At 46.2% G+C, this 14,285-nt stretch overlaps 1 protein-coding gene across 5 annotated transcripts in view; it reads right to left on the minus strand.

Moving 5' to 3' along the window:
* Nucleotides 1-14,285, minus strand: part of LOC146808914 (ly6/PLAUR domain-containing protein 3-like) — a 226,386-nt gene that overhangs the window by 133,267 nt on the left and 78,834 nt on the right. For all 5 annotated transcript variants that reach the window (XM_085615720.1, XM_085615717.1, XM_085615721.1 and 2 more), the window contains one exon: nucleotides 10,544-10,672. In XM_085615720.1, the coding sequence (XP_085471846.1) occupies nucleotides 10,544-10,672 (129 nt within the window). The remainder of the gene's footprint in view (nucleotides 1-10,543; nucleotides 10,673-14,285) is intronic.

A 14,285-nucleotide genomic window follows, 5' to 3' on the forward strand; every position in this document is an offset into this window, starting at 1 on the left:
GGCAGCAAACCTATTTATAATATGCACTTTGTAGTATGTGGTCTTATGTTTTCTTTTATAGACTCTTATATCTGCTATTATATAATAATACGTCTTAACAAGGGGAGGAATCTTGGAGGCGCAGCCTGAAGCGTAAAGATGGCAATTGCACTCTAAGAGTGCTCCGGACCCCTCTGTCATCGGCTTCGAATCCTACTGCCTTCGGCTGCCATCCATACCTTAAACCTGCATGCTGACATCCCCTGCAGCTGGTACAGTGTAACGGTGGTTCAAACTGCTGCCCTGCTGAGCCTGGAGCCCGCTCCGACTCCAAATCCCTCGAGGCCCTCAGCCTGCAAGATGGTGGCTCCCCCTGACTGAAGTCTGTGACTTCGGCGAATCGTGCTGCTGCGTGACTGCCAGCTGCGTGGCTCCTGGTGCAATCGGAGCCCCGCGTGACAAGAGATTTGCCCGGGGAGAGTGTTGCCCTGCTGAGCCTGGGGTCTGTCCTGACTCTGGAGCCCCTGAGGCCCTTGGACTGCAAGATGGCGGCTCCCACTGACTGGAGCCAGCGATTCCAGCGGGATCTGCGGCTGATTGCCTACCGGCGGCGTGGCTCCTGATGCAAGCGTAGCCACGCGTGACGAGCGATTTGCCTTGGGAGCAGGCTTGAGGAGGTGACGTGTTCCCGGGTGGATCCGATCCCCGGGTGGGTGTGCATGCCAATGGGGATTGCTTGTCCAAGTACCAGTTCACGGCTATATTTAGGAGGGCCTTAAATCCACCTTGTCTGAGAGTAGGGCTAAGTGCTGTTTCAACTTGGACAGTGTCAAGGTTTTTAGCCAATCGAGGCACATCTTCCCAACACTGTATGATGTCACTACCCCATGTGTTCTCTTTGTACATATTGTGGGTCTGGCCTATGGATACTAAGCCCTTCGGTTGTACCCCTGAATCTTGGTTGACATCTGTTTGTGTCTGTGGGCCAAACTAACCATCAATCAATCAATCAATCAATCAAGGAATTTGTAGAGCGCGCAACTCACCCGTAAGGGTCTCAAGGCGCTGGGGGAAGGGGGGGGGGGTCGCTACTGCTCGAACAGCCAGGTCTTGAGTTGTTTCCTGAAGGCGAAATGGTCCTGGGTCAGTCGGAGGTGGGTGGGGAGGGAGTTCCATGTCTTGGCTGCCAGATAGGAGAAGGATCTTCCTCCGGCGGTGGCTTTGCGAATTCGTGGGATGGTGGCGAGGGCGAGGCTGGCGGAGCGGTGCTGGCGGGTTGGTGTGTAGAATGCGAGTCGGTTGTTGAGGTACCTGGGGCCCGCGTTGTGGAAAGCCTTGTGTGCGTGGGTGAGGAGTCGGAATGTGATACTTTTGCTGACGGGGAGCCAGTGCAGATCTTTCAGATGGGCAGAGATGTGGCGGGGGATGTCCAGGATGAGTCTTGCCGAGGCGTTCTGTATGCGCTGTAGACTTTTCTGGAGCTTGGCTGTGGTTCTGGCGTAGAGGGTGTTTCCGTAGTCCAGGCGGCTGGTGACAAGGACCTGGGTGACCGTCTTCCTGGTTGCGGTGGGGATCCATCGGAAGATTTTTCGGAGCAGGCGCAGGGTGTTGAAGCAGGATGCTGAGATGGCGTTGACTTGCTGGTCATCGTGAGGGAGGAGTCCAGGATGAAGCCCAGGTTGCGTGAGTGGTCTGTGGGTTTGGGGGCGGTGCCCAGGGCGGGTGGCCACCAGGAGTCGTCCCAGGCAGAGGGGGATGGTCCCAGGATGAGGACTTCCGTTTTGTCTGAGTTCAGTTTCAGACGGCTGAGCTTCATCCATTCCGTGACGTCTCTCATCCCTTCCTGGAGGCTGGTTCTGGCGGTGTTTGGGTCGTTGGTGAGGGAGAGGATCAGCTGTGTGTCGTCGGCGTAGGAGATGATGTTGAGGTTGTGTTTGCGTGCGATGGTTGCGAGGGGGCTCATGTAGACGTTGAAGAGGGTGGGGCTGAGCGAGGATCCTTGTGGGACGCCGCAGATGACTTCGGTAGCCGCGGACAGGAACGGGGGGGGGCGGACTCTCTGGGTTCTTCCGGCGAGGAACGAGATGATCCACTCCAGGGCCGCGCCTTGGATTCCGGTGACGCTGAGGCGTTGCATCAGGGCGTGGTGGCATACCATGTCGAAGGCTGCTGAGAGATCCAGGAGAATGAGGGCGGTGGTTTCCCCGTTGTCGAGCATTGACCTGATGTCGTCGGTAGCTGCGATGAGGGCAATCTCGGTGCTGTGGTTTGCTCGGAAACCGGACTGTGACGGGTCAAGGGGTCCGTTTGCCTTGAGGAAGGCGGAGAGTTGTTTGTTGACCGTCTTCTCAATGACTTTGGCAGGAAAAGGGAGGAGCGAGATGGGTCGGAAGTTCTTGAGGTACGTGGGGTCCGCGGTGGGTTTTTCAGGAGGGCGCTGATCTCGGCGTGTTTCCAGCTCTCCGGGAAGGTGGCGGATGTGAAGGAGCTGTTGATGACGTCCCGGAGTTGGGGTGCGATGATGGAGTCCGCTTTGTTGAAGATGTGGTGTGGGCATGGGTCTGTAGGGGAGCCGGAGTGGATGGTGCTCATTGTGCGGGCGGCGTCTTCGGTGTTGACCGGGGTCCAAGCGCAGAGGGTGGCGGTTGGGTGCGCGTGTTCAGTGGTTGTGTGCGTGGTCTGAGTGCCGAAGCTGTCGTGTATGTCGGCGATCTTGCGGTGGAAGAACGAGGCGAGTGAGTCGCAGAGGTCTTGCGAGGGTGTAATGTCGTTGTTGCAGGCGCTGGGGTTGGAGAGCTCTTTGACGATGCTGAAGAGTTCCTTGCTGTTGTGGGTGTTGTTGTCCAGACGTTGTTTGTATGTATTTCTCTTGGTGGTGTGGATCAGTTGGTGGTGCTTGTGGGTGGCGTTCTTGAGGGCTGTCATGTTCTCTGTTGTCTGATCCTGGCGCCAGGTTTTCTCCAGGGAGTGGCAGGTTTTCTTCGAGTTTATGAGGTCGTCGGTGAACCACGGGGCTTTCTTGCTGTGGGGTCTGCTGGGTGGTTTCTTCAGTGGTGCGAGTTCGTCGGCGCAGTTGGCAAGCCATTGTGCGAGGTTGCGGGCTGCTTCGTTGGGGTCTTTCGTGATGGTGGGAGAGTTCAGGCTGAGGGAGGTGGTGAGCTGGTCGGCGGTGATCTTGCTCCAGCTTCTGCGGGGGGCCTGTTGCGGGTGGTGGTGGGTCGTGGTTTTCCTGAAGGAGAAGTGGACGCAGCTGTGGTCTGTCCAGTGGAGTCCGGTGGAGTGGCTGAAGGAGATGTACTTGCTGGAGGAGAAGACGGGGTCAAGCGTGTGGCCGGCGTAGTGGGTGGGGGTGTTCACCAGTTGCTCGAGTCCGAGGTTGGCGAGGTTGTCCAGCAGGGTGGTGGTATTGCTGTCATTGTTGTTCTCCAGGTGGAAGTTGAGGTCTCCTAGGAGGATGTAGTCTGGGGAGGTGAGGGCGTGCGGGCTAATGAAGTCTGCGATGGCTTCGCTGAATTGAGTGCGTGGTCCCGGGGGTCTGTAGATTAGGGTGGTTCTGGGGTCGGTGTGTATCTGGAAGTGCAGGTGTTCGGCGGCTGTGATGGTGTCTTCCGAGTTGGTCGTGATGCGGATTGTGTTTCTGTGGACGATGGCTATGCCTCCGGTTTGGTTGGTGCGCTCCCTCCGGGTGATCTTGTAGCCGTCCGGGATGGCTATGGTGATGTCAGGGGCTGAGGAGGCGTTCATCCAGGTCTCTGTGAGGAAGGCGACGTCGGGTGCTGTAGTGTCTAGGAGGTTCCAGAGTTCGACTGCGTGTCGGTGGACGGAGCGGGTGTTGAGCAGGATGCACTTGAGGTGATTCTTGCTGGTGGTAGGCTTGGCTGGTGCCGGCCCGGGACGGCTGCAGGTGAATTTGCACTCTTGGCAGGTGAAGGGTCCGTGGGTGCGTTTCGGGGTGGCCAGGTGGCAGGCGGGGTTCCGGCCGGTGTTGAGTGCGCGGAGGGTGGCGGCGTCGTAGGTTCGTCGGGTGCGTTGGCTTCGTCGAGGTCCAGGGTTCCTGGCGCTGGGTGCGGTCTCGGCGCGGACGGGCACAGACTGGCTTGCCGTCGGCGCGCCAGTGGCGCGGCCGCGCAGCGGTCGCCATAAGAGGGGAGGAGGGGTCAGCTGGGAGGTGGGAGGGTATGAGCCAATGGGAGCAGGGGGGCGGGGCCGCACTGGAGACAGCGGCGGGAAAGACGGGAGCGAGAAAAAAAGCAGTCACTCAGTCAAACACCAAAAGTCACTCGTTCATACAGGGTACAAAATGAAAGGGGGGCGGGCAGGCACACTCACGCAGTCAAAATGGGGTTACAGAACGAGAAGGGGGGCGGGCAGGCACACACGGGGCACAGACGCACTGAACTGGCGGGACACAGCAATCAGGCAGGCGGAGCGGAGCTGCAGCGGTGGAGAAGTGACCTACCCGAGGGTCAATCCCTTCCAATTGGGAGCTGATGTATTGTACTACATGATGTCAATTATTGTATCCCCTTCACATGATGTGTGGAGGTGTGGGAATCCGAGGTGTGTTCAAATCATTGTTCTTGGCTAGTCCAAGACAGGTAGTCTGTTGCACAGTTTCATTCAAAAATATTATTTGTTGCGGAATGAGGCACGCTGTAAATAGTGCTTCTGTTCCTTGAACTTGCCTTTCTTTTGAACCCCAGACTGATTTTGTGTCTACTGTGTCCTTCCATAAGTCGAAACCCTGTTCAGACAGTTAGGAAATAAAGGAAGCTGAAAAAATCTGCTTGGTGTTATTCAGCATATTTTTCTTTGCGGTGTAGATGCAAACTCATAGTAAAATGAGGTCGGGCCTGAAGTGTTAACCCTGAAAAATAGGAAAACTTCTATGCAAATGTTTTTGAACTAACTTTTGGTGGTATTGGGCAATGTTCCCATTGGTGGTATATGAAGATATTTCTTGGGATACTGGATTTGTGTAAAAAGGGATGACCATAATGTTGGTAACAGTACATGCTATCAAAATCAGATGTGTCCTCTAACATTTCATTGTCTAAAAATGCAGCGGATTGTTCCAAATCAGACGCCATGTTATTTACAGTTTCAAAATCCCAATCATCAGAAAATGTACTGGAGGTAATGATATAATTTAGAGAAAGTTTAAATAAATTTGGTATTTTCAAAAGCTCAGTAGGGCCAAATACAGCATAGTCAACCTTGTCCCAAACTATACAATCAGGTATTAGAACAGCTGTAATGTTCACGGAAAACAAGTTTCTTTGTTCCAGATGAGATGATGTATGAGGTTTCAGGACCAAGTTCACATTGGATACTGCAGAGCGTTCTGGGAGATATTTTCCATTCACGAGTAAGCAAAAAAACAGTCACTAGCCCAATCCAGAACAGAAAGAACAATATTCCAGTTATGATCCAGAGCTTGCCCCAGGGTGATACTAAGTAAGTCTTTTTCAGAAAGATGTAGAATTCACAAATGTGTTGCTTACAGGAAACTGGAGCTGGCATTGTCTCAGGTTCATTAGAATCAAGAGAGAAGGTATCAAAATCGATGAAGTATCCAGATGCAGTTTGATCTATCTTTGGTAGCCCAGCAGGTTTTGTTGAACTGGCAGGTGTCTCTTGTTGAGGCAATTTGATGTAGACATCGGTGTTAGGCTGACTTGATATTTGTCTTTCATTTGTGTTTTGAAGTTCTGTTTCCAGAGGAACGAGTTCCATATCATTGTTGGAAATTCAATTACTTGGTACAGGTAGCCCTGCACACCCTCACTTACACATATAGCCACTCACATGGGGACATACAAACATACATAACATTAGACTTTCTTTAACCAGAATAGGCGTTTCTTACAAGAACCATTTAGAAAAAAAGGTTTTTTGTATTTTTTCAAATGTAAAGCACAAAGCTGAGAGTAACATTTTGTGACCAAAAAAAACAACTTGACGAATGACAAGTGCAGCGACCACTGTCAGGATTGTACACGCATCTTAGGAAGAATTATCCAGCAGATGCAAATTCAAGCACCCAGTTTGCAGCTGGACTAGCAAGAGTGACAGCCAATTATGTACTAGGCTAAACATTGTCTGATGATGCTGGTAGATTTTCCCTCTTCTGTTTCTCCATCAGTGATTTGGTGGAATGAATTATCCGAAAATGCTTCAGCATATCTGTGGCGCCACATGAGTATTTTCATCTCAGAACCACGAGACAACACCATGTTGCACAATGTGCAAGTGATTTTTCGAACACTGACGTTCTTCTCTCCTAAAAGGATGGTAAAGAAGTCCCAGACAGTGCTCTGCTTCTTGGGATGTGTTCATCCGATGAACTGGTGCTGCTCTCCTCAGGTGGTAAAATTGGAGGAGTTTTAATTTTCCTTTTTAAAAAACATCAGAAGAAAACTAAAATTAAATGTGCAGCAGAGCTCTGTGAGACACATCCAGAGGTTGCAAAATCTAAAAGAAACGGTTGGGCTCACTGTATTCTTAATGCAATACTTTTCAACCAATCAAATCCATTAGTTTTTGAGCCACATGGGGTGCGTGACTCCTTTGCACTCACATTGCAACACCTTCACTCTCATGCTGCGCTGCTGCTGCAAAGCCGCAAAATACATTCAAAAGAAGTTTAAAATGTATTTCCATTAGAATTACAGTGTTTCTGTGTTGTCTTAGTAAACCTCTTACTTTAATTGCATCTCTAAAGGTGTCTTCAATAAATAAGCAAGTGAGATTCCATTCTTACCTTCCAGCACATTTTGGAAAAAAGTATCCACTGACAAACACACTCAAACACCCAGTCACAGACCCACTCAGAGACCCATACACCGACACATACATCTACTTAGACACTCAAGCGTCCAGTGGCATACACACTCAGTCATACACCCAGTCACAGACCCGTTCAGACACTCATACACCAACTTACAGCCTCACTATTATACTCTGTCACATCCACTTACAAACCTACTCAGACACTAATTCACCCACTGAGACACTCATGAAGTCTCCCATGTACTCACTGTCAAAGATTAGCGATTTCAGATTGGAAAAATATTTGTAAAAACTTCACAATTCACTTAAAAAAACAAAGATTAGAAAGACGTTATAGGAATTCACTGAAAAACTATAGGTTACAGGGATGTTATAGTTAGAAAATAGAATTTAAAAAAAAAAACCTTAGAAATTCACTGAAAGACCAGAGGATAAAGGGACGCTATAATGAGGCTCAGATTTCACTCATACAAAACCATTGAAATTCAGCAGTTCTAGTTACCTGAGATAACTATAACGTATGCCCCTGCAAAGCACTGCTTATTACCTCAGATATTACATCGCGCACAACATGGTCAGTGGCATCACTGATGACATCATCCCCCAAACCAGTCACACACCTACTCAAACCCCCATACAACCTCTCATACACACACTCCTACACAACTAATCACATACCTATTCACAGACCCATGCAAGTACTCACACACCCTATCAATGATCCATAGAGCCACTTACAGATCCACTCACTCATACAGCCACTCACATAACCACTCTCACCCATATAGCTACTCATGTACCCACTCACTCACCAATATAGGCACTCACACATACAGCCATACAGATAGTTACACGCCTGCTCATATACCAATACAACCACTCACACACTGGCTCACTCACCCATACAGCTACTCACACACCTAATCACTCACCCACACTGTCACTCACAGCCACTCATTCAACCATACACTCACTCACTTACTCCTAGAGGTACTAACAAATAACACATGTACACACTCAACTATACAGTCACTGATAGAAGACACCCATATAACCACATTCTGTCACCCAGAGTCACTCACACACCCACTGAATCACCCATACACCATTTATACACCCACTCACTCATCCATACACCACTTAAAGCCATTCATATACACCATACCTCACATTTTACATGCCTCACACATACACACTCACTCACCCGTACACCACTGACAAACCCACTCACTCACCCATATAACTACTCACAAAGCCACTCACACACCCACTCACCCATACAGCCACAAACACACACCCATTGACTCACCTAAACAGCCTCTCACATAGCCACTCACTCACCCATACAGTAACTCACACACCTACACAGCGACTCAGATATGGATACATACAGTCACACAACCACTCACGTATTATGTTAGACATAGTATCACTCATTACTAGTACACAGAGTATACTAATTTAAGTTGTGTAGTAGCTTACTATATATATTTAACACTCAAACATTTAGAAAACACTCCCTTTAATGGATGTTGTCATCAGTGATGCCATGTGAGATGTCACTAGTGATGTCACTGACCATGTCATGAGTGATGTAAAATGTGAGGTCATAAGCAGTGAACTGTGGGGGTGTAAGTTATAGTTATCTATGAATGCTGAATTTAAATGGTTTTGTACGAGAGAAATCTGAGCCCATCTATAACATCCCAGTAACCTTTCTTTTTTTCAGTGTACATGAACATATATATATATCTATATTACCTACTGGCGGTCACCAGTAGGTAGTTATAGTTAGGACCACGTTTCCATAGGAAATCCGCAACATTCTATTTTGAATAACTTTGGCGCCGGTCAACGAATCCTCGCGAATTTTTCAAAATAGGTGGGGCGCTACGCTCCGCTCCTTCCCTGAAAGTCTCGGGGGGATTCGTCAAGCGGGGGCTGAGATAAAAGGGGGGTCCCAAAACGCGTTTTTCCCATGCATTTTTCCATAGGAACTTTAGACAGGGCTACAGCCCGAACGGCTGAACAGAATTACTAGAAATTTGGCAGAGAGGTAGTCCTCAGGTCAAGGAAGTGCCTTTTGTAGGTTTGGTGTAAATCTGTTCAGTAGATTCTGAGAAAATAGCCTTTAAATCAATATATATATCTGAGCCAGCTTACGGTGCGCTTACGGTACGCTTACCGTACGCGTACGGTGGCGTGCGCGAGCGCGATTCTGATTGGCTCTTAGATCTTAGTAAACATTCGAATCGGCCGAAACCAGGAAGCGTCGGCCGCCATTTTCTCTCTCGCACTGAAAGGGATGTTTAAAATATAAAGCACAAAAACATGTAAAGGGGCTGTTTAGACAGCTCCCACCAACATAGCAATGTTGAGGGAGTCCCCAAAGATCCCCCAAGGCCCAAAACGGAATTTTTATTTTTTCGCTATTTTCGCCGATTACGCTTACCGTACGCGTACGGTAAAAAATTCTAAAAAAAAAAAATTATCCACACTCTCCACACCCCGTGTGCTATTGGTGCCTGAAGGGCACCAATGGAGCCTGGCTTATTATATTTGAGTTAAACTAAAATATTTTAAAAAAATAAAATAAAAATAAAAATTATCCACACTCTCTCCACCCCATGTGCAAATGTTGCCCGAAGGGCACCATTTGTGCATGGCTTATTACACAAACGAAAAATTAAAATATTACCTTTCAAAACGAAGTGCATCATATGTCCTCCATGTGCGCACGGTGCGCGAAGCGCATCGTGCGTACATGGCCCATCTAGCGTAACGTGGGCACGCGGTGCGCGTAGCGCACCGCGTGCCCACCGTGCGTGCACCGCACTAACTGCGTAAAGTGGGCGCGCGGCGCGAAGCGCACCGTGCGCGCACGGAACGAACTGCGTTAAGTGGGCGCGCACGCCACGAATGGCGTAAAGTAACTTAGCATTTAAAAAAACGTACAAATTCACTGAAAAAACCATAGGTTTCACACACGTTATAGTTAGGAATTAGCATTTAAAAAACCTTGCAAATTCACTGAAAAAACCATAGGTTTCACACATGTTATAGTTAGCGGAAATTTTACTGATAAAAAACCAATGAAATTCCCCAGTTATAGTTAGTGCAGGCAACTATAACTCACGCGACCGCAATCTTCTGCTGATGACATATGTGTCTTTATGAAAAAAAAATATTTGTAATATATGTATAGCTAAAAATGTATGGAAGAAGACATGGGCAAATAAGTGTCTAAATACAGTATTAGCATCAGCAGAGGATTGCGGTCGCGTGAGTTATAGTTGCCTGCACTAACTATAACGGGGGAATTTCATTGCTTTTTTATCAGTAAAATTTCCGCTAACTATAACATGTGTGAAACCTATGGTTTTTTCAGTGAATATATATATAGATATGTATCTATCTATTATATATTATATAAATATAGATAGATAGAAGTAAAATATCTTTGTGGTACTTAGACTGAGAGTAAAAATAGTAAATCTATGCTTACTTGTTTTCACTTACCTTCTCGATATTTTGCACTTTGATATTTTTAACACAATAATTTGTGTCCAAAATATTTTTAACAATGTTATTGTGGCATACAAGCACTATAAAACTAGATGGTACTTTAGCAACATTTAAATAATACAGTTCCCAGCATTAGGTGCATTATTTCACAAAGTTATGAAAAGACAGTAGAAAACCTATCAGCCATGAAAGCATATGCGAGTCACTACTGGTAGAGTGAACACGAAAATTGTTGCAGTTACTATACCTATGACTACAATAGTGACGGCTTCCATACAGACGTTCCGCGGCGAGGTACACTCCTCTATCCTAATGCGGTTTGTACATCCTCCATCATTAATATCTATGCAGTTGAAGCACCTTAAACTGGAAATCCCTGAAAGAAAAGAAAATGTGAGTGTAAGAAATTGGGCTGAGGAGGATGTAAAACCTCTCAAGCAAAAACCACAGTCTTTGTCACAGTGAACCCAAAAGTCACTAATTTAACCTGTGCTTTACCCTCTGGTAGCTTGGCACGAAAGCAGTCAGGCCTAACTTAGAGGCACAGTGTTAAGTAGTCAACAAGTACTGAAACAGTAATAAGGTAAAAACACAACACAAGCAAAATCCCATACCAATTTATTAAAACAGAGTAAAATTTTATACATAAAGTGACATTAAATATATTTTAAATCCAATCAGTCGAACCAGAGTTATACATTTTTTTAAGTGTTAAGTGAAAAATAGTGCCTAAAAGATCAAAGCGACAACTGCAGACATCAGGTAAAACAAGACCGGGGCAAAGTCAGAGGTAAAGACCGACCCTGATAAAGTGTAGCATGGATACACAAGTTGGATTGGGCCCGGTTTCAGCTTCCCTTCAGAATGAAAAGAAATTCTGTACTAAGGTCCAGGTGAAGGTGGAGTTCAGCAAGGCAAGGAAGTAGGCATTAGCCAATTAGCAGTTGGTGTCGCTGGGGAGTGCTAGACCAAGCCTTGGTGAAGCCATTGATGATGGCGGTAAAAAGCTCTAAGCAGGAGAAGCCAGATTTCCAGGCTGAGCATGTGGTCATTGTCGATGAGGAGCCCGTTATTGTCGAACCAGCGAAGATTTTTGTTTTAAACTTAGTCAACATTTGGAAGATTGAAAACCTGCAGCAGGACAATGCTGCAGGCTGTAGCTGAGAAAGTCTCCATGAAGCTGGAAACTGTCACATAAAGGTCCTGCTGAAAAGGATTTGCTGCTGCAGAGCTGAAGCTATGAAGTAAGAACAGTGTCCACAAGGAACTTATTCGCAAACAGTTATTAACAATTTTGGAGCAAAAATTAAACTCCTAACCGATTTAATCCACAAGCCAAACAAAAGTATCTAGTTACTCTGGAGTACTTATTTATTCAAACAAAAACAATTAATTGCACAATTCACAATTATATGAAAAAATATTTCAGTTTTCAGGCACAAAGAGAGTAGTGAAGACAGTGAAAATAGAACCCAGTGTGAGTAGTAGTAGCCTACAAGGTGAAATAAGTGTATAAAAGGTCTTTCTTTTAAAAAACAATGAGGAGCATGTAAGCGTGTAACGAGTCTTTTTTGCTCTCCCTTTGTTGAGGTCGACGACGTTTCAACCCTCTCTGGGTACGGGGTCTCTTCAGGACATTATCTGGGGACTACAAATAAGCAAAGTGTGAGTGCCCGAATTGTACTCATTATATAAGTGAATTTAGGACTCCAGTAATTCGCTGGCTTACCTAATTGCGTTCAATTGATTTTGAAGGATGATAGATAGTCTCTATCTGACGAAATCTAAAATGGAAAAATGATATATAAGGAATTTCGCAAGTATATCCTTATCGATATATATATCTTTGTACTGTCCCTGAAAAACGGGAGTTATGTCACTTATCCGGCCCATAAGGAGTTATTCAGTGCATAAACCTAAATAGGTTATACTAACCCGGTTTACCTTCTGTTTGTGAAAAAATATTACTCACAGGGCTGTTTTGAGGATCCAGGGTGTCCTCAAACCGTACTCAATATGCCGGTAGTAAATCCCTAAAGAACAATGAGGCCAAAAGTTAAAGCCAAGCCTTCACCTAGTGAGATAATATACACGAGGCAGTGCGCGTAAATAACTTACTTTTCCAATGATAAACGAATAAGGAATCCAATTGCCGGATGATTCAAGCATCCAAGTCGCCCGCGCAAGTCGGTGAACACTGACTCTAGTGGCGGAAGTATTTAAATCCACCTGGAAGCCTGCATGTGTGCAGGGGAGGAGCCGATTCCATTGGCGGCCATCTTAAGGAGGGGTTTTCTACTCGTATCTTTAAAGATAACCAGAATCAATCTGCCGTATTAGTGGCTAACAGAAGGTAAACCGGGTTAGTATAACCTCAGTTACCGATTGTCCTTTATTATATTGCCTTTATATAGATCATCATACGGATTGGCCAAAATAGCACTTGTAAATTGGGAAGCCTTGCCATTGTTTAAACGGAGAACGCGGAGATATTTAATACTCCAAGTAAGTGACATACATATTGTGAATAACGGAGATAAGTATTGTTCGATGTAGATTACTATAGTGTGATAAACACCTAGGAACTATACCTGAATGGTGTTAGCCCTTATGAGGAAGATGTCCTATTTAGGTTTATGCACTGAATAACTCCTTATGGGCCGGATAAGTGACATAACTCCCGTTTTTCAGGGACAGTACAAAGATATATATATCGATAAGGATATACTTGCGAAATTCCTTATAGATCATTTTTCCATTTTAGATTTCGTCAGATAGAGACTATCTATCATCCTTCAAAATCAATTGAACGCAATTAGGTAAGCCAGCGAATTACTGGAGTCCTAAATTCACTTATATAATGAGTACAATTCGGGCACTCACACTTTGCTTATTTGTAGTCCCCAGATAATGTCCTGATGAGACCCCGTACCCAGAGAGGGTTGAAACGTCGTCGACCTCAACAAAGGGAGAGCAAAAAAGACTCGTTACACGCTTACATGCTCCTCATTGTTTTTTAAAAGAAAGACCTTTTATACACTTATTTCACCTTGTAGGCTACTACTACTCACACTGGGTTCTATTTTCACTGTCTTCACTACTCTCTTTGTGCCTGAAAACTGAAGTATTTTTTCATATAATTGTGAATTGTGCAATTAATTGTTTTTGTTTGAATAAATAAGTACTCCAGAGTAACTAGATACTTTTGTTTGGCTTGTGGATTAAATCGGTTGGGAGTTTAATTTTTGCTCCAAAATTGTTAATAACTGTTTGCGAATAAGTTCCTTGTGGACACTGTTCTTACTTCATAGTAATACCCAGTTCACAGGGACATATGGGTTGCTCTTGTTTGTTATGAATGCAGAGCTGAAGCTAACACAAAGTCAGGCCGACCAACCATGCACCGTGGGTGATTTCGACTAGTTGGTAGGCCCCGGTCTTCTTCTGGTTGTTCTGGCTCTTTCTGGCAAAAATCTTTCTAAGTCCCAACTTTTAGGGTTAGGCAGGACCATCTTCCGTCACAGTGCTCCCTGTGGTGCGATCACTGCCTCCTCCACCACTGCACTTCCTGGCCCATCCTCAATCAATCAGTCATTTATAGAGCGCTGCAAAGCACCCACGATTGCCAGCCGCTTTGTTTTGCTCTGTTCCGTCAAACAGTCTATCTCTTTCCCCTCACAGGCTTCCTCTTCTCCTTACCTAGGACACTAGCACACCTGAAAAGTGTATGGATCACCCTTTTTACAGTATGGGCAGCATTCCTAAAAAATAAACACTTAAAGGTTCTATAAAGTATTTCAGTGCTTTATCAGATCATAAGTTATGTTGCCCAAAGACACTTCTTATGGTACAGTTTGAGGTGGCAGGCGACTGTCTGAAGCTCGAGGTAGGTCGGGGATCACTATATCCCAGGTCAGGATCGCTGGGGAGATCTCCTTGTGGTGTTGGGCCACTCAAACTCGGGCCGTGGGCATCCGCCTGGATCCGGG

Source organism: Triturus cristatus, chromosome 7 (genome assembly GCF_964204655.1).
Source record: "Triturus cristatus chromosome 7, aTriCri1.1, whole genome shotgun sequence".
Lineage (NCBI taxonomy): Eukaryota > Metazoa > Chordata > Amphibia > Caudata > Salamandridae > Triturus > Triturus cristatus.